At 40.1% G+C, this 25,273-nt stretch overlaps 2 protein-coding genes across 2 annotated transcripts; one reads left to right on the top strand and one right to left on the bottom strand.

Moving 5' to 3' along the window:
* Nucleotides 1-1,517: 1,517 nt before the first annotated feature.
* Nucleotides 1,518-4,429, top strand: LOC138032324 (uncharacterized). The gene has a single exon (XM_068879983.1). It carries the CDS (start codon nt 2,037-2,039, stop codon nt 3,126-3,128), a length of 1,092 nt encoding a protein of 363 aa, XP_068736084.1. The 5' UTR covers nt 1,518-2,036; the 3' UTR covers nt 3,129-4,429.
* A 4,701-nt stretch (nt 4,430-9,130) lies between these two features.
* Nucleotides 9,131-17,340, bottom strand: LOC138032929 (hematopoietic prostaglandin D synthase-like). Its single transcript, XM_068880654.1, has 5 exons — nt 17,082-17,340; nt 14,125-14,223; nt 12,261-12,376; nt 10,765-10,875; nt 9,131-9,774 (listed from the first exon to the last, which is right to left on the bottom strand). Exons 1-5 carry the CDS (start codon nt 17,230-17,232, stop codon nt 9,598-9,600), a joined length of 654 nt encoding a protein of 217 aa, XP_068736755.1. The 5' UTR covers nt 17,233-17,340; the 3' UTR covers nt 9,131-9,597.
* Nucleotides 17,341-25,273: the final 7,933 nt, after the last annotated feature.

The raw sequence follows: 25,273 nt of genomic DNA, 5'->3' as shown, positions 1-25,273 counted from the left end.
AACGCTATACACAACTGAAAATAAATTGTTTTGAACCATTATAACAAGAATTGTGATTCCGTGGTCTAGAGTACAGATGCACGGCTGACGCCACTCAAAGGTTTTGCGAAAATGTTAGCCGAATGAGTGAGGAAATAAAGAATTGTGATCTGTTCTGTTAGGAAGCAGATAAAGCACTCAAAAAGTAGGGAAAACACTCGACTACGTCTCGTTTCCCTTGCACTTCCTGCGTGCGGAACAGATCACAATCGAGGTATTTTTTGTATCTGTTAATGGTTTCTTCGTCAATAAATCGCTCAACTGCCATTGTGACAGTTTATATTATCGCACGCGAAGAAATCATTCTGGAAGATATAACGTCATCTTTGACCAATCAGAAAGTGAGCATTTCTCCATGTCACCTTAACTTTAAGAATCTGGTATGGTTCTCATTACTGACACTACACGAGCGTTTCAATCAATCCTTTTTTCGGCGGTGGATGTTTAAAGAAACTGCTCTGACATATTTTAGCCAAGCTTACGCCAAAAAAGGACATTTCCTTAGAGACTATAGAGCGAATTTGGAGTTTGGATGATAATGATGATGATGTTGATGATGATGACGGTGTTGATGATGATGATGACGTTGTTGATGACGTTAATGATGATGATAATGATGATGATATGATGATGTTGATGATGATAATAAAAACTTTACAACATAGTGCGAGAGGATCAGATGCAGTATTTGAATCTTCACTGAAGCAAGAAAAAAAAATTTAATTTAATGCTGGGTAACCCTGCGATGGACTAGCATCCCATCCAGGGTGGAGTAGAAATACTCCTAGTCGCTTCATGCTACAGTAACCGGAGATAAGCGCCGGCCTGATGGGCCTTCTAGGCTCGTAGCAGACTTTACCTTTACCTTACAAAAGGCTAACGAGTAAGATTTGCAAAAAAGGTAGTTGTTTTTGTTATTTTTTGTTTTCAGAAAAAAAAAAAGCGTTTTTACTTTTGTTATTTTTTTGTTTCTTTTCTTCTTTTCATAAATAACAACTTGAAGACTTAGACTTCACTGTGGTGTCACATTAAAACGATTTTTTTTAACGGTATCTTTAAGCCCAGTTTTCATTTGTCAGGAAAATCTCAGATGATCGGGGATTTCGCAGACCGTCCCAGATTTTGCCGACTAATGAAAATCATAAATCGTAGACATCCCCAATAATCTGGGATGGTCGGGAACGAATCGGGAAAATAGGAAGCGTTTCTATTTTCCCGACGTGTTCCGATCATTCCCGACATTTGTACTTTCGGGGACGTCGACGATGGTTTTTAGCTCGTTACCAATCCTCTAAATCACGTGTTTCAATTTTTGGCGCACTTTCCATTTTCCGCCAAAGTCACTATCGGGAGAATATTCTAGAACAAGCGTCTGGCGGTTTTCCGATATGTCGGCAAAATCTGAGACGGTCGGAAAACTGTGAAATTCCCGATCGTCTGGGATTTTCCCGACATATGAAAACTGGGCTTTAGAAAGCAATATAACCCATATCGATAACATGTGTGAATTTCATGTAATTTATGTCGGCGATCCCGAAAACCGTAATATTGGCGCACAATTGTCCCCAAGTAATTGCTAAAATGCAGATTTAAATATGAATGGCCTACTGAGAAATATATTGTTGTTATGCGGCCTTCATAAAACAAAAGAAAAAAAAATGAATTTTTCCAACCAGTAGCAGGTGGCTCATTCAACAGGCGCAAGACATGTTACATCCTCATTACATCGCTAGGCAACGGAAGCAAACACATCAAAGCCAGAAATCTTGCAAGTAACAAAATTACGCTTTCACTTAAATTTTATGCCTTAGATCCGGGGTGATTTTGAGAGCCAGCACATGGAACGTCCTCGAGATATAGATATAAAAAAGATAATCGAATGTTTAACGTGAGATTGTCACATTGTTATTGTTACCCGTGACATATTGATGCTATTGTCAAACAATTCTGATTGAACCAAATGAGCTAAGTTCTCGCTGACAGCAACAAGATTGACCATGTCGTCTGATAAAAACAACAAGGCAGAGAAGCCAGTGGGAGCTGCAGGAAAACGAATTTCTGCTCTAAATGTCCACGAGGGACACATCCTACAACGAAGAATACAAACATATAAAAAGATTCACGACAAGGAAATTGCTGAGGTCTTCAACAAAGTCGAAGAAATCCGGGAATCTATGAGAGCTCTCTCTACGGATCCTTTGTACGGAACGCACGCCTTGGCGCGTGAAGTCAATGCTCCTGGAAGCAAATCTAGAGCCCCGGCCTTGGATCAGAGACAAGATTCCAAACTAAAACGTACTTTGGGTTTTCCAGAGAAGATAGGTGAATCAGATAACGGTGGTGTTTCAGCGAAAAACATATCATTTCCACCGCTTCAAGGTGAACGCGATGCTGCAGCCATAGATCTTGTTGTCAAATCAGGCGGGAGAGGGTTAATCAAAGATGCAAGAAAGTCGAAGTCCCTTGATTCTCATGATTATCACGAAGACAATGAAGTCGAAAAAGAAAAAAGCGACATGAGAGGACAAAGACATAGAAAGCTCGAAAGGTGCAAAACTGCTCCAGTAACAAGGCTGCAGCCATTGTGGAAAACAACACCAGAAATGTTGACGAAGAAAATCTATCTACCACCAAGCTCAAATCGATTAAACTTCAAAGAATCGTTTAAAAGAGCACATAATTCGCCGCGTTTTGGAAACAACGGTCCGTGGAGGAACTCGCCAGAGGTACATCGCACTCAGACAGGTGCAGTTTCGTTGCTTCATCAACGTACAGCAAGTCTTGATTCCTGCGAAGATACGGTCAACGCGAAGTCAGCATCGCAATCTGGATCTGAATCCAAGAGTGCTCTTCTGGTTAACCGTGGTCTTACCAGCGCTAAAGATGATTTAAAACAACATGGCTATGTGAAACGACTCGAAAGGAGGTCATCTAGTAGCGAAATTTCAAAGTCTTTTCAAAATTCCAAACAATATCCTCCTAATTCGGATAAAGGGAGTGATGAACCTGAGCAAAAAAGCATCAGCGACTTAAAAAATTGTCGTTATTTGAGGTTCACAAGCCAAACACAGGAAAGCAATCAAATTTAAGAGCTTCCTACATTAACTGGAAAAAAATATGGTATGCACACCGTGTTAAATAAGTTTAAATAAACAGGAAAAAATTAGCGTAATATATTTTATGGATCACCCACCCAGCTTTGTCGGACCGAATGAAATTAATCAGTTAGTCATTTTATCTAAGGAGACCATATTACGAAATAATCCATGCTTTCAATGCAACTGAAACTACGTAGCCAAAAAATATGTAAAACAAAACATTCAGGTTCTACTGAATACTAATTGAAGCTCATTTGTTTGTTCAGTGTTTCATGAAGGCACGTACCAAAGACTTTTCCTTAGCAGGATATATATATATATATATATACATATATGCAACAATTCAATTTTACTATCAAGCTAAAAACAAATCCGGGATGTTTATATCACTCAAAATTCTCGACGAGTTAAAACATAATAGGATGGAAAACACATATTAAAGTCATTCATCGTAACAAAGGAGCGGTAATATTGCGCTTTACGTAGCCTTATTTAAAACTTAATAGCGAATATCATTATATGGACAGGAGTGTTTTACCGGAAACTAAAACATTTGTACATCCGGGAACCGAGTGACGTATTTTTTGTATGTAACAGGAGTCGTCATAAGTTGCATTGAGCAATGGTTGTCGCGATTCCCGCCTTTTTTGTTGGTATTAAAACCGTATATTTGTATATTAAGCCTGTTTTTAAATCTCTACCATGTATATTAAAGTGTCATGGATTGTGGTAAAAAAAATGGAATGCGATGTCAAACAAAATAATGGCCAAATTTTCTTCAAAACGGCTATTTTAGCTCACCGTTCTTAAGTGTTAAAGTTTGGTTACGCGTAGCAAAGATTAAAATGAGTGCCAATTTGAAAGCATCGGGCCGACGTTTTCAAGTACTCCCTTGCATCTTCGATAAATTCAGTGTGGCTCATTTTTCTTTTAAAATTTGATCGATTTTTATCTGACTGCGGTGATCCAGAAGCAATTTAAGAATGGAAGTCACTGAAAATCGGTTTAGCAAGTTTATGGTCAAAATAAAAGGGATAATTCCCATGATTCTACCCCTTTAATTGTCCATAAAATAAAAAGAAAATTACACTTTAGCTCGAAGATATGAATTTTATGTTTGAGTGGCAAGAACAATATCCTACTAGTAGGCGCAGCGAACGAGTGAGATACTGTTCTTGCCACGAAAGCATAAAATTCGTATCTTCTCGTCACCGTGTAATATCCTTGGAATAACGTGCAACTCTTTCCCTTAGAACAAAGCTGAGGATTTTAGTACATCAATTTTGTGCCCAAAGATGGACAAAAATAAGATCGATGCTGCACGCGAGGGAAAATGCACGAAGTACGGTACATCCAAATAAGGAAACGCGTGAACCCCAAAAACCCCAGCTCTGAACCAGATGTAAACGCTTCAAGAACATGACCTTCTGCCTCTATTTACGCCAAAAAATCAACATACCATAATTACGCTGACGACCACTCCCCCTGGGGATTTCAGGGCAAAATGAAGCACATCAAGAACAGAATAACTTTCACCATAGTTAGTAGAGGTCTAACTTGCCGGAGACGAACCAGTTGGGGACTTGCATTTGAACCAGGTACTACAGGGAATATATTGGTTTCCTTCGACTGCTTCAAAGTGAAGGAATATAGTCTTTTCATTTTCAAGTCATTCATCGTAATAAAGGAGCAGTAAAATTGCGTTCTACGTAACCTTATTTAAAACTTAATAGCGAATATTATTATATGGACCGGAATGTTGGTGAGTCGAGAATAAATTTAACGTGAGATTGTCACATTGTTATTGTTACCCGTGACATATTGTTCCTATTGTTAAACAAATCTAATTGAGCCAAATGAGCTAAGTTCTCTAATCGTGAAAAGATACTTGGAAGTATAAATGTGTTGGTGCCGAGACAAGTTAAAGCCGTAGGAAAGCAGCCAACTTCCGGTTGCCGTCCGTGGCGAAAAGAGGCTTGCAGCTACGTAGGCTACAACCCTGAGGATCCAGGCCTCCACTACTTTACTAAACAACTCATGGCAATTCTCACATTGTATGTGTACGTCTATGACCCCTGAAACAGCCTCCACCAACGAGTACAATCTGGTGTTAATAAAATTTGTTGGTGTCACTCTTTTAAAAGGTACAAAGCTTATAAGAATTGACGTTGATATCACACTTTCGCCCCTGCAAACAGGCTACTAAGCAGATCGTCAGGTGTTACCCGGAAGATCAGTGTAAGTGTCGCTCTCGGGAGGGAATGGAATAGTGCTGCTAAGCAAACAAAGCGAAGGTAGGAACGACTCGAAAAGTAATAAATTTCTCTTTGGTAAGACAAATGAGGCTGCTTGTCTCGTGAACGATTACCTGATAGCAGAGGTCTCTTTCCTTTTGCGTTCGCTGGTGTTGTTTATTCGTCTGTGGCACAGTGACGTGCCCTGACCTGTGTTTTAGACCCGCCGGCTGGCGTGTTAGGTTTTGGGTGGCAAAGTTGTCAAATACGAACTGAAAATTGCTTGGTATCGTCACATAAAATGTGGCAAATTCCAGGCAACCTCGCCTTGTTTCAGCTTTATCTCTGCTAATGCCAATTGTCAACAGTTATTTATTATGCTATCTACACGATCAAATTATTGTATTTTCACATGCATAAAAACTGCTCTTGTGACCCGGCTTTAGACCCGATAAAACACGACCTACAAGTTTATCGAACGACTTCAGAAATATTCCACGAAAAGCGTGTCTCTCTGGAGTCTGAAACGTTCAAATTGTGAGTGGAGAACATTAGCAAACAGGAAAAACAAGGTGTGCATTATAATATTAGGGGCTGTTTACATGAGAAAAAGTCGCACCGACGCGAGTTTCACACCAGAGTGACTTCTTGATACTGCGTTTACATGATGACGGGGTGAATTCGCATCGTGTTTACCTCAAAGGACACCACATATCGATAAAATACGATAGTGATATGGCGTCTATCACGAAAAGTACGCATGTGCTACCCGTTCCAGCCCACCGGGAGCCCGATTTTCCCGACAAATGAAAACTAGGCTTAAGAGAGGGAACCGGAGCGGACTCGCGCTGGAGCGAAAGTCGCCCTGGTATCATGTAAACATCCCCTCCCAAATTTGAAGTTTTAAGTTCTGATTTTAAAAAGACACCTGTTTATTTTAACTGGAATTTTCTTATTATTGGTCCGCCATTACTAACTTTAAAATCTTGAGACAGCTGGGTCGAGGAGAAAATGACGTCGAAGACTCACTACTTTAAGAATGAAACGCGTGTGTACGCGGCTGAATTAATATGCAGCACGGGATTTTCGGGCTTTCAGACTTTTAAACCGATGTTTAGCATCAAGAGATTATAATCTCTTGTTAGCATATATAATAAATTGCGTTTACACGCTGAAATTTTAAGCTAGTGAGTAAATTACGTCATTTTCTCTAGATCCAACCCTCTGAGGTCCAATTGGTCAGTTTTGAACGTGAGCAATGCAATGGCGGACCGTGAAATACAAATTTACACTCAAAATAAACAGCCTTTGGATAAAACCAGAAACCCATAAGGGTTGAAACGTGTCACGGCCCCTTCTGTGCTGGGAGACAAGCTTCTGAATATTCAATTTGCTAAGTACCATATTTGGAACAACAAGAGAGAAACATTCAACCAATCAGTTCGCAAGAACACCGTGACGCATACCACCAATGTTCTCGCGCGAAATTAACTGGAGCGAGGGGTTTCCAAATATGGTACTTAGCACTGAATATTTGGAAGCTGTGAACGCGCGTTACACGTTTCAACCCTTATGGGTTTCTGATAAAACTCAAAGCTCAAAATTTTGCCAGTTAGGTATTAAGCGAACACGCTTTCAAAATCAGAAGAAAAAAAGGAAATGATTTTTTTTATCATAGTTCCACTTTAAAGAATGGAAATTAATCGTAAGCAGCTACAAAAGAGAGAAAAATTGCACTGAACAACCTATTTAGAAAGATGCACTTATGAAATGAATTTGCAGCCATTGAAGAAGTTGCATATTTAGCATTAGAAGTTTAGGTTACCGTTGTTCAACTATACGCACGTTGACAACTCGTCCAAATGGAGAGATAATTGCACCTCCTCTGTGAAAAAAATCTAAACGTTTTTTTTTTCGTTAAAGTAAACTATGTTCTTAGCATTTTGACAAACAAGCGTGGTCTTACTTTTCACAAATACGTAAAGAGTATGCGAAAATTTAACCCCACTTAAATGAGCGGAAAAGCTGCCTGTCGTTGACGCCTATGGGTTTAAACTTCAGTAGCCGTTCAGTCAGCAGATACCCAAATATCACCTCGATATTTTCGCAGTGTACTTACCTCCCCTTTAAGCAATTTTCTTACAAATAAAGTTTTGTATTGGTCCCTCCCAAACGTTGTCGTTCGAACAAGAAGTTTACACGTACACGATGAATACTAATTAACCACTGATTTACTATGCAGCGTGCCCCGGCTGCCTGAAATTTCCCACGTGCGCATAAAAGTTAACATAGAACGAAACAAAAAATATACTTAATGAGCAAAAGCAGTGACTCGGCATGCCCTGCAAGTGCGTTTTTCATTTTGTTACAATTCTTTGCCCTTCTCGTTCTCACAACAACGAGGTTTTATCAAGGACACGAGCACCCGACTATATATTATCAGAAACCCATAAGGGATGAAACGTGTGCCGCGCGTCCACAGCTTCCAAATATTCCGAGCGAACTAATTGGTTGAATGTTTCCGTCATAAGTACCATATTTGGAAACGCCTCGCTCTTGTTGTTCCAAATATGGTTCTTAGCAAATTGAATATTCAGAAGCTTGTTTCCCAGCACACAAGGTGCTGTTACACGTTTCACCTTTTATGGGTTTCTGATATTATCAATTTTCTCCCCAAACATACATATCGTTCGTTCCAATTTTATTCCTGAAAGTTTCTTACAAGGCAGTACTCTGAATTCTTTCCTCGAAATTTGCACTGGGGTAGGTGTCTAGTAACACCATAGCCAGATGCAATCACCTGAGTGTCGATTTTCTTAAAGGAGCAAACCGGGGAAACCCAAAGAAAAACCCTCGAGTCAGACTGAGATCGATTAAAACTCAGCCCATATACAACTGCAGAGAGGGAAGGCGAAGATGATAGCCACAACACCAGCATGACTGTCCAAGGCGTACGGCACCGGGTATTCTAGAACGACCACTCATGCAAATGACAGCCACATTCAACAGGACTTAAAGTGGAAGTTTTAGCACCGAACACGCAGGGGAATGGCAGGTGAAGGGGGGGGGGGGGGGGGGGGGGGGGGTCCTGGGTTGCCCGTGGCCCCTCTTTGTGACAGTCGACAACATAATACAAACCATATCTGCTAGACTGGAACAAAGTAATTTATGTCACCTCGAACTTAGTTTTTATCTTTGCAGCTATTTTGTAGGCGTGTCCTCCCCCTCGCACTCACTGCTCATCCGAAAAACAGCGTAGATGTCGACCTGACAAACCAGTAAGTACTCTGGGTTTGAGAGAGTGTGACGTGTGACCCTCCCCCCACCCTCCTTGAAAAATCCTAGCTACGCCGCTGCGACGGCTACGGCATCTGCAGCGTCACAAAACAAGGTTCAAAGAAGATAAATAATCTTGACACAATTGCGGAACCTTCGCACTCTTCCGTACAATAACGTGGATAAGACACTTTATTTTGATAACAACGTGAGCAAACAACTAAATTGAATCATTCATTTTTCTATCTTCACTTTAAAACCGTTCAAACTGATCCAATTGCGGGATAGCGCGCCCGCACGATAGCGCTTTAAGTTTGTGTGCTGCAGTTGCTTTATATTAACTCTCTAACTTCGGTGAAAAAACGGGAAACCAGTGGTTTTCCTTTGGGAAACCCGTACGCCTAATGATTGATTAACACAGTTCGCCCAAAGGTTGATTAACGCAGTTAACCGATGATTGATTAACACAGCTCGCCCAATGAATGATTAACACAGTTCGCCTGACATTTATTAACACAATTCGCTTAATAACTAATTAACACAGTTCGCCTAATCATTGGTTAACGCCTTTCGCCTAAAACCTGATTCACACAGTTCACCTTCACATAAATATTTTGGTTTTATCAAAAGCTGACGTTTCGAGCGTTAGCCCTTCGTCTGAAGAAGGGCTAAAGCTCGAAACGTCAGCTTTTAGAATCTCTGAACGGTGGCCAATTTACATTATCAACTTCGTTGATAAAACCAAATTTTTGTATACTACTTCCCCACCGACGCAGCACCAAAGAAGAAACTACCCCCTTCATCTTTACATAGTTCACGCAATGATTGATCAACACAGTTCACATAATGACTCGGATTAACGCAGTTCGCCTAATGATTGATTAACAAAGTGGATAAACATAACCAAGCAGTTAATGTTGGTCGTCATGTTAAGCAGCCTGGTAGTTCCTTCAAATAGCAGATTTTGGCCTTCTCTCAATCCATTCTGAGATTTTTGGCTCATCTCGGACTTTTTCATACAGCGCAGTTAACCGCGGAAAATTCTTTAAGGCGTCTGGTATCGTACGGTCGTCTTTTGCGGAGTAATTGTTGAAAAAAGTGAAGAAATATATATCTGCGTAGCTGAGCTGTAAACAAAAAGAACACAAATGATTTTCCATGTATATTGATTTTTCAAATTGAAAAAATTCGTGTGATAAAAACCCAAGTGCTAAATTTTAAGCTGTCACTATTCTCTGGCTATTCAGGAGGAAACTGTTTCTTTTGGATTTCAAGAATCCCCATTACTCCTGTTTGCAACTTAACGATACGTTCTCAGACACCTGGACCGAAGAGCAAAATGGAATCCTAGCTTCAATGGTAAAAAGCCCTCGTGCATATAAAGTTTGTTAAACGGGAAAAACACTGCGAATGAAATAAGCTGCGTATATTATGTTTTGGTTTAATTTTGCTTTTGGTTTGAATTTTTTTAAAACCGGTTCATTTTTTTTCAAAGCAGTTTATATTTTTTTTAAATGTTTTTTTTTTTAATCAAATGTCTAAAAGAGGGATTTTCCTTTTTTTTTAATATGGGGGTACGGTGTAGTTAAAAAAAAAAACAGGGGTTTGGTTTTTAGGGGGTTTAACAAAGAACTAGACAGCCGTTTCCTCCCTTCCACTTGTATAAGGATCGATCTATGCCGAAACAATTAACAAAATGGAATAACAGATGATACCTCGAAGGAAATGGGTTTACAGTTACGGCAAACTCTTCGCAGGAAACAACAAGAAAGTTGTTGCAAAACGGAACTGTCTCAAGTCTTGTCTTTGCTCGTACTCGAGCACATCAGCGGTTTTCACGGAAATTCTCTCAAGACCCTTCCTTCCTTCTTCATCTTCTTCTTCTTCTTGGGCGGACGTAAATAGTCCGTTTATAAGTATTATTAATCTTATCTATCCTTTTATTCACGTCCCATTGACATCAGGTCATCCATTTACTTAGCTCTCCACGCAAGCGCTCAAGAAAAACAGTTTCAACTGACAAGCATAGCTAATCGACCTTAAACTGAAACGTTAATTCTCAGGAAAAAATTATTAGCCAAACAAAATTCAATGACGCAGAGCACATCCAAACTGACCTTATTTCCCACACAGTAAACTTCACACTTCTCATTTTTCTCCAGAATTTTCTCCAAGTATTGAGCCGACATCGGCACCGTCTCAGAGAAAAATTTGTCCATTAGATCTTTCTGTAAATGGAAAAAGACCAAAATATCACCAATTAGGGTTGAATGACAACGTCATGGGTAATTTTTTGTTTTGGGAATGCCAATCTCTGCAACTGCTTGAGTTTTTCACTTTAATTCTATGATCAGTACAAAAAGATATATTCAATACCCTGAAAATTCATCTTGCTAGCGTTGAACTAAAACCAAGTAATTTCTCTGACCAAGTTGTAACATTACGAAAAATCATGTAAAGGGAGCCACGTGGTCCAGTAATGTAAGCCCCCTTCTCAACTCTAGCTCACTTTAACCGGCCGTTCACTCCCAAGATCAAAAAATTCATTCTCCTGACTAGTACCGTAGCTTTCTTTGTTTGTTAATAATGAGAATTTGGTGTTTATCAAGGAAATATCCCCCAACTTATAATAATCTTCATTTTCAATCACTGTCTACTTGACAGTATGTTAAAATTGTGAGGAGGATTACTATGAAAAGACCCAATCGGTGGCCTCCTGCCAATTGGGAGTCTTTACCATACTATATTTTCATGGATCCTAGATTCCATCGAAATCTGTGGATTCTGGATTCCATACAATGGATTTCGGATTCCAAGCACTCGATTCCAGATTCCAAAGCCTCACATTTGCTGGATCCTGGATTGCGAATTCCTTCGCATTGGGCGAAAAGAGAATTGGCTGGGGGGAAGGAAAGTGGGAATGTCATTCCAAAGATATGAAATCATGCTTCATCACAAGCAACAGTTCCTCTTGGGAATTACTCACCCGGACAACTAAACTCAACTAACTCTACTATTTAGCTATTTAGAAGGATTGAATCTACCCAACTGTTTCACATAACTGGAAAGTTATGTTAAGGGCGTTTTTACACGGGCTTTTTTGTTGCCATGGTAACCTATTGCGTCACATCGATGAGCGCATCTTGGTAAAGTGCCCCTGTGACCAAGAAAGCAATTCTTATTTTACTTTCGATTTCAAAACACTATGTTAACTAAACACTAAGCGACCAAAGGTTTAAGAATTGATTTCAAAAAGACATCTGTCCAGGTCCAATCGATCAGTTTTGAACGAGAATAATGGTGGACCACGAAATCCAAAACTTACACTCAAAGTAAACGGCCCTTTGGATAAAAGTCACAGCTCAAACTTTTGCCAGTCGGGTGTTAAGCTAACACACTCTCCAAATCTGAAGAAAAATGGAAGTGATTTTTATTTATTTATTTTTTTAATCACAGGGACACTTTAAAGCAACTATTGATGTTTCATTTAGTACCGGCATAAAATTGACGTTACGTGAAACTGTGTTGTAGAGTTAATTCTTCTAATAATAATAAGACACTCTCCTCAAATTGTTGAAACGGTTTGAGCCAGTTTGAGTCAAAAATCACGTACGTTTTCTTCTGGGTTGGGATTCAAAAGCGTTCGAATGAATCCGTTTTCCAATGCATACACTTCTTCAGCAAACGCGTCTGCTTTGGCTAGCTGAATTTCATCCTCGGGGGACAAGCCTGTCAGAGAAAGAAAGAAACTATTCTATGAAACATTGAATTTTGGAAATTGCTACCAGATGTACTTCAGTATAGTATAACGAGAGGAAAGCCCCGAAGATTCCGTTCAGGCTTGAACGCGATTTTGATCCCATGACCTAACTGTTCAATGTTAATTAAATGTTAGAGCGAGTTTCAACTGAGTGTCGTAAAGCCAAAACCAAAGCAATTACTTTTGCCAATCAAAAAGGACGGAGACAATCCAGTAAACCAATCAAGATTCGAAGTAATTACACGTAGCCGACACAAAGCGCTGGAAAATGTGCACGCGCAAGCCACGATTGCTTTTGGTTTCATTTCTGGTTGGTTGAAAAAATGGCGGGAGAACTTTCAACCAATCACTGAGTGTAGTAAATGCAAAACTAAAGCAATTCGCAATTATTTTCGACACTCAATTGAAAACCGCTCTACTCAAAATAAAAGCAAATAACATAAACTATGAAACCATGAAAATGGCAGTTTGATTTCTTTTTTTCTTTTCATTTCGTTTTATACGCTCGCCTTTTGCTGTAATTGATTTCTTATTCACGTATCACCAAGGAGACCTCTCAGCATAAGCCCTATGGTTTTTTAGAGGTCTCCTCGCCGCTAACTGTATATTTTAAAGTTTATATTATTTATAATTGAGTCATATCAGGAGCCCATCTGGAGCGTGCAACTTCCATACAGCGTCTATGAAACGGCGTTTTCGCAAGTAGGTTTATTTTTAGACTAGCCCTTCCCGCGAATTAGGTCAAAAAACAACGGCAGTTCCTGTTCGGTGACCTTATGACGTCAGCTTAATTTCTTGTAATTGGTCATCGGGCTCCTGTGGGAGTCTCATTCCCGGGAAATTCAATCTAAAAATAAATCGGTCTGTGAAAACGCCGTTACACGAACACAGTAGAGTTGTAGGCTCCGGGTCATGGGTTCCTGAAGAGCCACCTGGAATGTGCCGGAATAAGGCACATTTATCCCTGGAATAGAGTTATTACGCCTTCCAGGAACCAACCCTTGGTAAAAATACTGTTCTTATCACCGTTTCTTAACGCATTTAGCAGAGAAACTCTCGCAAAAGTACGACAAACCTTACAAGTTTGTTATTACATGGCTCAGAATACTCTTTTCCTTTGAAATTTTAAGATCAGTGCTTGGAAGTGTCAGGGGTTTAAGGACACCTCTTCACAAGATAGTAACTTTACAGGCCGATACACTCTAGGCGACCAGTCGCAGCGACAGGTCTCTGGGATAAGTCGCTCTTTGTGTACTGTTTGCAAAACAAGTCCCTGTTGGATGCACACTCAGCTCGTATAAGGAGGAATGTAGACTAGTTTTCTAATTCAATATGGCGGACAATATGAAGCCCTCTCATTGGTTCATTTATATTTTGTCGCAGCGACTTGTTGTCGGAAGTGTACACACGGTGCGACAAAGGTGCTTTCGCTAATTGTGTCGCTGCGGTCAGTCGCACAAATTCAAACTGATTTGAATTCGTGCAGCTGATCGCAGCGAAAATGATTTTCACAAAATTAACCGTGTCACAAGAGGCGAATTTTTCCGGCAACTTGTCCCCGCGACGTGTCGCAGCGACTTATCGCCTAGTGTGTCCAGGCATTACAGACGACTGCTGCGTAAATGTTAATACAGCGGCATGAACGAAAAGTGATGTGGGCGATGCCTTTTCTATATTACATGGTGGGTCATAATAATTGCTAATGAGTTTTACAAACCATGTCTTTTCGCCACAAAACGCAGAATTGCCATTGATTGGCTCAATGTCACGCCATCGACTTCAAGAATAGGTAGCGTACCAAACGGAAATTTTCCACCTGAAAGAGAGGAACGATCCAATTAAGGATCTTCCGACCCTGTCGTCTCATGCTATTGGCTTCTGAAAGCTTTCACGTTACCATAAAAAGTCAGACGGTTTTGACATGACGTCATGGTCGCCATGTTGGTGTCCCCAAACAATGAATCATATCCAATCCACCAGGAATTGAACCCTACTATTATGCAAACATTTTATTTTGTTTTCGTTGAAAAGCATGGCTGTTGATCACGTGAGTGAAATCCAAGAATAGGTGAACATCGGGAGCGATGGACTGTTGGCAAACATGGCTTTCCCGTTACGTCATCTCCTCCATGTTGGTGGACGAAAACAAAATGACTTACGCCCCGTACAAACGGACGCAAGTTGGCCGGTAACTTCTTTTGTTCGCCAACCAGCACTTGTACATTACATTATTCTCACCTCAGTTGAAAACCACCTATAAAGTTGCCTGCAAAGGCATCCCAAGGAGGCGTGACTAATGCAGTCATGCCGGGACCCAGGGGAATAAAAAAACAATGTCGTTGGCACCCCGGTGGGGCGCAGTTTGCTGAGCGTTTGGCTCCAAAGGTCAACCATCCAACATTGCTCGCTGATATGTTGATCAATTTAAGCGAAACCTGAAGAAGGTATCCAGCATATCGGATTCCCACAGGGCAATCACGTAAAGCAGTTGTAAATAATCGTTAGTTGCTGTCCTTCAGTAGCATATTGATAGTAATGATTTCAAGTTCGAGTGAGGCCTAACGCTACTGTGAAGTTTTTTATACCCAATTGTTCCATCAGAGATCAACCCTGGTCAGAGTTTTCTTCTGTCCTTGTGTGGGCCCAATTCCAATACTAGGGTTGATCTATGATGGAACAATTGGGTATAAAAACTTCACGGTAGTGTTAGGCCTCACTCATATCATATCATATATCTTTCTTTACCCTCGGATTTTACAGTAACTTGGTGTACCAAATATCTTAGAGCAATTTACCCTCCCAACCATGATATACTACAGAGGACAGACCACAACACCGGGAACTCCATGCCCTACTCTTTGCGAATAGTGTGTGGGTTCTTTTACGTCCCACAGGATTATGAACGTTGAAGGGTTATGAGACGAGGCCTTCCGGCTTATCGTCCTTATCCGAGAAACTTGAAATCGTTACAGTTGTAAATAGTTTTAGTTTTCAACTTTTAAAGCTGCTACTACTACTTCTAGTACTCTCCCAACCATCTTCCTAAAGCCAGTCTGGTTGGTTTGGGGGTATTTGACTCAATCTGGTGGGCTCCTGAGAATTTAGTGTGCAGTTTTGGGATTTTATAATACCGTTGACAACGCAGGAATCGAAATCGCGTCGAATCTGCAGAAAAACACACAGGAAGGAAACGACCCACAATGGGTCTTCGGGTTGCAAGGCAAGCCCCCTATCCACTTAGACCAGAGTTAATAGGCCAATTCGGAAAATACCATAATATTCTTTGTTTGTCCTCCCAAATTTTGCATAAGCGTTGTTTTCTCGTGGGAGCCTTGTAACTCCCAAAAGAAACTGCAACAATGCTTATGCAAAATTTGGGGGAACAAACAATGAGTATTATGGTATTTTCCGAAGTGGCCTATTAACTCTGCTTAGACTTACACAATCTCAAACCCAGAGCTCTTGAAAGAAGTGCTCTGGGGAACCCTGAAACAAAGTGTCTTCTCATTGGTTTTCGTGAAGAACAATCAAAAACGTCTTTAACCGGAGCATTCATGTTAGCACGAGGAGTGAGCAGGCGCCGTAAGGTTCAAATAACCAATTTTTAGCTATAAGAACCCTACGGCGCATGTTCTCCTACATAGAGTTTCCCAGAGCCTTGGGTCGATCCAAGGCTCTGGTGACGAGAATGAGACTTACAGTACTACTGCGATCAAAAACCACTTCTCGTTAATCTTCACCTTTCGAAAGTTCTTGTGCTGAATACTCGAAATTTACGCAATCGTTTCAAGAGAAATAGCATTCATTTTGGCGGCATTTTTTTTCATTTAATTGTCCGCCATTACTGGGTGTGGTTCTGTGAGATAAGCCCTCGGAGAACTCGATCGAGGAGAAAATGGAGTCATGTACTCACTGGTTTAAAAATGAAGTGTGTGAATTGGTATGCAGAACCGCAATATCTGAAAAGTGCTGCATACTAACTAAGCCGCATTCACACGCTTCGTTTTTCAGCAAGTGACTCAGTAAGTGACGTTACTTTCTCCTCGATCCAGATCGCTGAAAGCTTATCGGTTGAAACCGCAACGAGTAATGGCGGACCGTTAAATGAAAACAGTGGAGTGAAAATAAACAGTCTTCCCCTTGAAGTTACTACAAAAAATTTCGCCCGTTGAGCATTCGACGCAAGTACTTTCGACGTATGAAGAAAAACGAGAAATGATTTATTCCACCGTAGAAGCACTTTTAAGACTTCGTGATGTTAATCACGAAATTTAAAGCAAAGGAAACAATGCAACGTGTATAACAAAGACAAAGCCATCTTGAGACAAGAAAATTTTTTCACCAGCGTAGATAGTAGGAAAGGCGATTTGTTTTAGGTCCTCGTATTCTCGTATTTGTTTCTAGGACTGAGGGGGAGGGGTTGAGCGTGCGGCCTTCTCTGCCACCAAAGTCAGTGCTGCCACAGCGCAGGCTGTGTGAGCACGGATCATGATCCCGGAATCTCCAAGCCGCTTGCCTTCCCTATCAGCTTCCTGCGCTCTCGCGCGTTCGTTTGCCGGTCTAGTTCGAGTTTGCGCAAGCCTTCTAAGGAGCCATCCCCGCTATTCACGGGTTCACGAAATCATTATTTACAATTCTTATATCTCAGTGAAATGACAAAGTGATTTTACTTACTGTTCTTTGTTTGAGACCATTCGCCTGTAGCTCGATTTTCCCAACTGATCCTCACATCTTCATATTTGACTCCGGCGTATTCAAAGGCAATCCGTATTGCCTCAGCTCGACCTTTTAAGTCGAAATATGTCAGCTTATAACGGGAAGCCATTGCTTGTGATGCACGTGTTCTCAGTTCAAACTTAGTCGAGTGTATCCATTGCTCGTTGCCTTTTATACACTCTCGACTTAATGAAATGATCAACTACGTGCCATGACTCAGCGATTGTAAATAACGAAGTTATGGTAATGTGTCTGGGAGATCAATATAATAAGGAATTTTTTTTGCATATTTGCACTTGGCCTTTAATGCTGCAATATCTCTACGAAACAGAAACGTTAGAGAAACAAAGCGCAAATTAACTTTTTTCTTTGTGTTTAAGGCTGATTTCCAGCTACAACATACGTCTTCATAAATGTCTCACAGCTGCTGCAGGCAACACGAAACGAACTGCGTTTGTAGAGAAACTAGACCTTGCCAAACACTTTGTTATTCAAATGTAGTTATCACTGGAGCAGATTAAGGCCGTACTCATTAGTTTGTTTCCATAACCAATGAAACACTGGTAAGTTCATTTGAATGCTCTAAATTGACGTCAACAATATATTGTACCCGTAACCATAATTAACGTTTACTTGACATGAAACTACCCAACCAGAACCCATACGACTCGTAAACCTGTCATAAAGGCATATCAAATCACTTCACTCTTTTTTTTTTTAGCTTCCTCCGCTCTGTAAGACATGCATGACAAACACAGGTTGTTCGAGGTGCATGCAATACTCGTTTATTCTGGCTGGATTAGTTTAATTTCAGTTGTTCAAGATAGTGGTTCAAACATATGAGCCATCCTTAAAGGGGCTAGGTCACGCAATTTTAAGCAATTTCAGCACTGATCGAATGGTCATAGAATTAACTAAAATATCAAAATGACTGTTCGAAACTATAGAAGAACTCTAATAAAACACAGAAAAGCTAAGAAAGTAAATAGATGGATAAAAATGGAGAGGATTAAAATGGATTGAAATTGAGTAAATTTGAAAAACGTCGGCCCACCTTTTTTCAAATTTATATCAGTCTATATCAAAATGTCATTTACACACCTGGAAAATCATTCTCAGTTGTTTTGTGGCCGTGATTTTGCAAATGAAAGACTCTTGCTCTGTCAATTTGACGTTTAGAGCTCATAATTAACAAAATTAAACAAAATTACCTAAAATAGCGTGACCTAGCCCCTTTAACAGAATCCCTTGTAAATCATAAATTATCATCATAATGATTTGGTGACGTCACTATTAACGATTCATGCAATTGCAAAAGCATGGTACTTTGTCCACAGTAATTTTAAGACCGTCTTGAATTCGAGCGCACATTCTATCGCTTAATTAATGGTCCAATGCTTACGGAGCCTCTCTATCAGTCAGAGGTGTCAGGCTGCTGTGACCTACCATTCACTGAAATCAGATTTCCTGAAGTCATGAAATCACCTGATCAAACATGACTCGTCATACTAAGTCATGATGAATCATCCGAAGAGAGTTAAATTTGGTGCGGTCTTGATCATTTGAGTTTTATAATTTTACAATGTTATGATAAGTCAGCACAAAATCAGTGCGATAAACCATGACATAATATTTCAAACTGAACTCACCCACGTTGTCTTCTGTCAATTGAAATTAGGTACTAAATTCTTTCACTGTCAGAAGATGTCCAACATCGCGGTGATCTATTGCGAGTTACCCATTAAGCCCCTATAGTTTATACCATCGAAGTCCGCTATGCTATTTTTTCTTGTATTTAGATCAAAAAGAAAGAAAAAGAAAAAAAGAAGGAATACAAAAAAATTTCGCCATCTCACCGGTACCGCCAAAGTTGTTAGAATCCAACTGCGCAGTATTTTGTATGAAATCAGTTCATATCCATATGAAACAAACAACTGTACGTTACAAAGTGTTTTCACTCATGTGATCAGTAACTTTGTTTTTCCTCCGAAACAAAAGATAGCGTTTGCATGATTATGGAGCTCAATTCCCGAACAATTAGTTAAGGACACCAACATGGCCCTCATTCCTTTGTTTAGGGAGACCAACATGGCCGCCGTGACGTCACGTGAAACCACTCTATAGACCAAATCGGCTAACTCAAAGTTGTACCAGAAACCCAGAAGGGTTGAAACGTGTAACGGCCCCTTGTGTGCTGGGAAACAAGCTTCTGAATATTCAATTTGCTAAGTACCATATTTGGAACAACAAGAGCGAGGGGTTTCCAAATATGGTACTTGACAATGAAACATTCAACCAATCAGTTCGCACTAAATATTCGGAAGCTGTGGACGCGCGTTACACGTTTCAACCCTTATGGGTTTCTGGTTGTACTCAATTCAAATCCCGCGGGGTTAAGATTCTTTGTGTATTTTACTTGCATTATAATGTGGCATTTACGTTTAAATGATATGGAAATCCCTGGAACAAAACGTTCTACTTCTAAAGGGTTTGAATTGGGTACAAGATTGAGCTCACCGATTCGGTGAATTGAGCAGTCTGTGTTCCCATAGACCTTCTCGGCTAACTTAGTAGTGTGGTTACACACACCTTGGCTTTGGGGCCTTCCGGAGGGTAAGTGGCTTGGGTTTGGTTCAGCTCAGGTTTCATGTTACCCTTGGGGATGCAGTTACACAGTAAAGGACTCCCCTCAAAGTAAAATATAATTAGATATGAGTTTACTGCCCTGCAAATTATAAAAAGAGATACAGAAAGATTATAATTTAATCAACTTCATAACTGACACTGACTGGTCTTTGCAATACAACATTGTTGAAAGGGCGGCTACACGCTTCAACACTGATTTGTTGTATGTTGGAAAAAATGTTTGATCGAAATCAAAACATTCTTCCAACCAAAAATATTGAACAAACGTCATCAAACATGCATGCTACACATTCTAACATTGTTGATCCAACAAATGTTTTATAACAATGTTTGAACGTGTAGCCGGAGCTTTATAATTAGGGAATAAAACGTTTTTTTCCAGTTATTTCATATCAACATATCACATATCACATATTGGCCCATATCACTCAATGTCCAAACTAAAGATTTTGCCCGTCGAACTTCTCATTCAGTGTGAGGCTGGACGGGCAAAGACAATGCAAAGACAAAGCCTCTATTTCCCACGGACTCCAAAATGGCCGCCGAGTGATAAAGGTGAATTATCATGCAAAGACAATACACAACGAATCTTAATCCCGGGAGATTTGAATCAAGTTGGGTCAGAAACCCATAAGGGTTGAAACGTGTAACGTGCGTTCACAGCTTCCGAATATTCAGTGCGAACTGATTGGTTGAATGTTGCAGTGCTGAGTACCATATTTGGAAACCCCTCGCTCTTGTTGTTCCAAATATGGTACTTAGCAAATTGAATATTCAGAAGCTTATGGGTTTCTGGTTGGGTACAATAGCTGTGGTTATACTTTGCCCTTTTAAACATCCATAAATAGCGTTTTCCCACGGGCAAGGACGTTCTTGTGTGTATTAAACCGCTTTCCCTAGACCGAGACTGCCCTAGGGTTTCTTTAGAAACTAGAAATTTGTTAACTTCGTTAAGGTCTCGGTAAAGTAAAATGAGGCCGCCGCGGATAAAAAAAAAAAATTGTCGCGCCGCTAGTTTTCGAATAGGGTCACACTATATATCATATTAAAGCGAATAGATTGGATTATTTGAATAAAGGTTTAGTTTTTTGGTATTTAATATTACATTTTAGTTTTGATGCCTCAAACTCAGAACGACCGAGTCTGCTGCAGAAGCTCCTGCCCCTTCACTTTATTGCGAAAACAACCGCACTTTGATGCATATTGGTCACAGATAAATGCACTCTAATACCGTGTGAGGAATTTTTGGCATGTTAAAGTGCGCCTGTGACCAAAAAATCAATTCATATTTTTCTTTGGATTTCAAAATTATGTTAACAAAACACTAAGTGACCCACGTTTTAAGCCTTGATTTCAAAAAGACACCTCTTTATTTTAACGGTAATTTTGCTATTTAATGGTCCGCCATTACTAACATTATGTTCTTGAGAGAGCTGGATCGAGCAGAAAATGACGTCAAAGGCTCACTAGTTTAAGAATGCAATATGTGTGTACGCCGCAGAATTAATATGCAGCACGGGGGTTTTGGGCTTTCAGACTTTTAAACTCGCGCTTTGCATATATAATAAGCTGTGTTCACACGCTGAAATTTTAAGCTAGTGAGCCTCTGACGTCACTTTTCCCTGGATCCAGCCGTCTGAGGTCCAATCGGTCAGTTTTGGACGTTAGTAATGGCGGACCGTGAAATTCAAAACTTACACTCAAAGTATAAACGGCCTTTGGATAAAAATCAAAGCTCAAAATTTTGCCACTCAGGTGTTAAGCAAACACACTTTCAAAATCTGAAGGAAAAAAGGAAGTGGTTTTTTTTTATCACAGGGGCACTGTAAGAATAGTCCATTTTACAGTTGTGTGCTTAGTTACCTGGCCTGTGAATGAAAGTGAGGCTGGAGTTTACCTTGTTTTGACAGAAACCTCACTGCCTTTCTTATGTAAATTCTTACTAATTAGCATGACAACAACATCATTAACATAACAAAAGGCGGCAGGTCTGTATCATAACATGGTCAACACCAGCCTCACTTTCATTTAAAGGCCAGGTAACTAAGCACACAACTGTAAAGAGGTGTATTGAAGGAAATATCACGCACCAAAGTCGAAACTTTTATTTCATTTGAACAGAAGAAGTGCCATAAAATCAGTCTCCGGAGACAAATGAAAAATTCCTCACACGATATTTGGGGTAGTACAATCATCTATCAGAACTGAAAATTTGGAAGCGATATGTTAAAACCCGTCGGGACAGGAGGTCCGAGAAGTTGTAATTTCGGCGTCAAAATAAAGCCCTAGCAAATCGAGATTGAAGATTTCGCGTGCAGTTCACGGTCTGCTTAATAACTCCGCCCCCTATTTGAAAGCCCGTTTGGGCACGTGCTAAGCTGTCAATTGATACTCAATCCTTTCACGCGTGCTGACATGTACGCCAATCATTTTTCGCAAGCAGATTATGGCGGGAAACAAAAGAAAAAGCGATTTTAAAATTAATTTCTCAGATGTTTTCTCTTTGGGGTAATATAATTCACAGCCCACCGATTCAAGATTTGCAATTAAACAAGAAATTTGAGCGCCGCGCGAATAAGGCCCATTATGACACATCTGCTACACTTGTGTCATGGGTTGGGAACATTAAAATAAATATTCACGGGTACATTTCTGCAAAGAGGAACAAAATTACGGGCGAGAGCAATTTGTAGTCTGAAAAAATTGCATTCCTCTTAGCCAATCAGAATGGATAATTTTTTCATGTATGTTATTTAAGGTGAAAGTTTTAATAATGTGAGTAACATTAAAGAAAAAGTGCACAGTTAAGTTGCCCCTTAAAATAAAATGCACGCGAAAAAGTTTAAAGCCTACTTGATATTTAATCACCTGCTACATCATTGTTCATCTTTCCTTTTTACAACTCGCAAATATCGACAATTTTTCACTTCTTCAATGGCTTCTGCCAGCGATTTATTTTCAAAACGTTTATTGCGACCAATAACTTGAGTCGATCGCTTGTAATCGGCGATAAGGGACTGGGCTTTTTTCGCTGTTTTATCCGAGTCTTCAAATTTGCGAAGCAAAGCTGCGGATAAAGAATTCGATGACGAAAAACCGATTCCATGATCGGAACTCTCTGTTTTAAGATCAATCAAGCTGGTTTCTTCTAAAACAAACTGAGATGACGTAACGTTCAGAGGCATTGAGCTCGAAGAACGACCCACGCTTCTTGAAGGAGCTGGTGATGAGAGCGCTCTATCACGTTTACCACCGTCTGCAGTTGGAGATAAACATGATCGAGACCTTCCCGGTGTGCTTACATTGGACGTTGACGATGAAGAAACTGCGGTATCAACTCTTGAAGCGCAAGATTTTGGTCTTGTTTGTGATATCCGTGTTCGCACATGGCTTATTGCAGGAAATATCGGTTTGTCTGAGATAAGTTCCTTCTTTCTATGACGTGCGTATAACATTTTCGGTAGCGTGACATTGGAAACTGCGACATGTTCTCCCACACTTTCAGTATGCGTTCTAGATGAAGTTTTAAATGGCTGAGGTTCTTGACTGCGGATCATCGTCTTTCAGATGGTGTCAGGGATATGTCAGTCAAAGATTTGTTGAATCCGATCTCAAGACACTGCCCTGATACGTGTTTATGCTTTCTCGCTCCAACGGCACTGTTCAAACTTTTCCCCTCTCCGTTTTTGGACGAATTGAATAATCGACAAGAGAACGACTATATTTGATAGTTTTTTGGACGTTGCACCTGTTCTTCACACGTTAAAGACATCGATATCTACATAATTGTCACTACCTACTTCCTATGACTGCAATGGATTTATTCATTGTTACTTTTTCGCAGTTAATTTCAATTGTTATTTCGGTCTTCTTGTTCTCTATTCCTTCTCTCCCTTATTCAATAAAGAATAAAAGCAATGGTTCCACCTTTAAAAATTACATTATCAGAAAATTTCAGGCGGCTTTTAAATTAAAATCTTAAGGGTCAACACCTTGATTATATAGAGATGACATGTCGCCCTTCTCAAAACATCTTATCCGCCTTGCCTCATGAAAAATATCGCTTTTGTTGGGAAGGCATTAAACCAAAAACGATCCCAACACCTCTTGTATACGTTAAAGAAACAGCTCTTAACTCTACCGAGAAAATTTCCCAACCGCTTAAAGGATTTTTGCTTTCGCCTCCAGCGAGTCCATAGGTCTGCTTTGTGGGTGCTAATTACGTACAGTGAATATTTGCACAAGAAGCAAAACCCAACAATAAAATAGACATCCTTGTTATCAGTGTTATTGACACAATCTGGCCATTCTCTGGGGGGTGGACCTTGCAATAAGAGTCCTCAAGAGAAAGGAAAATCGACATTATTTGTTTTTAATTTAGTAGTTGTTTCGAAACATTCTGTGTTATATGGCGACATACAACGGCATAAAACTCCTTCTTGCCAAAATCAACCCTTTGAGCGGCTAAATTGTCCCGTACAGTTACTACAATACTTTGATCAATTTAGGGGTCTATGACTAGGAGCGCATACGTACAACTTTATTGTATTTCTGAAACGGCGTTTTTACAGACCGAGATATTTTTAGATTGACCAGACATTTCCAGCTAATCACAAGTCTTGCATGAGAAATTCTATTATCCATGTGATTGAGAATGGTCTCTCGTACAAGCCCAATCTCGACCCCAGAGCTCTTCTCTTGACTGAGGGAGAGAAGAGCTCTGGGGAACCCTGAAACAAAGTGTCTTCTCATTGGTTTTCGTGAAGAACAATCAAAAGCGTCTCTAATTGGTGCATTCATGTTAGCACGAGGAGTGAGCAGGCGCCGTAAGATTCAAATAGCCAATTTTTGGCTATAACAATCCTACGACGCATGTTCTCCTACATAGAGTTTCCTAGAGCCTTGGGTCGATCCGAGGCTCTGGTGACGAGAATGGTACAAGCCAAGTCGTATGTGAGAAGCTTGATCTGTTGAAATGCAGTTATATAGAACTGCAATGGGGACAAATTCCTTGGGACAGTAGAGGAAATTAAAAAAAAAAAAAAAGTTACAACATCGTTTACAAAAATCGAGCGAGAAAGTCTTATTTCGCCATAAGTAGGTGTTCCCTGTCCCTCCCCTTCAGGTTCGTACACTTTTTCAGACCGAAAATTCAAGGACTTTAAAGGGCGAAAATTTGAAATTTCTAGGACCTCTGTTTTATTTATTCGAATAATTTACCCATGGAAACAGTCTGACACTACATTTCTTGCTCATTTTCCGTAAAGCACGTGCGTGAAAATAATGCAAAGGCACTGGTAACCATTCTCGACCAAACAGCTCGTCGCATTTGTATGGCATGACTTGAGTTGCTGATTATTTTCACTGAAGTTTTCAAAGATTAAAAATGCGTGTCAGAAACATGAATGTTAAGGGCTTTCAAGGACCAGAAATGAAGAGCAGAGATTTTCAAGGACTTTCAAGGCCTTGAAAATGTACTTTCAAAATTCAAGGGTTTTCAAGGG

The sequence above is a fragment of the Montipora capricornis genome, chromosome 14, assembly GCF_036669925.1.
Source record: "Montipora capricornis isolate CH-2021 chromosome 14, ASM3666992v2, whole genome shotgun sequence".
In the NCBI taxonomy this organism is placed as follows: Eukaryota; Metazoa; Cnidaria; class Anthozoa; order Scleractinia; family Acroporidae; genus Montipora; species Montipora capricornis.
Note: the sequence above shows the minus strand (reverse complement) of the source record. Positions and strands in the feature narration are given on the sequence as shown.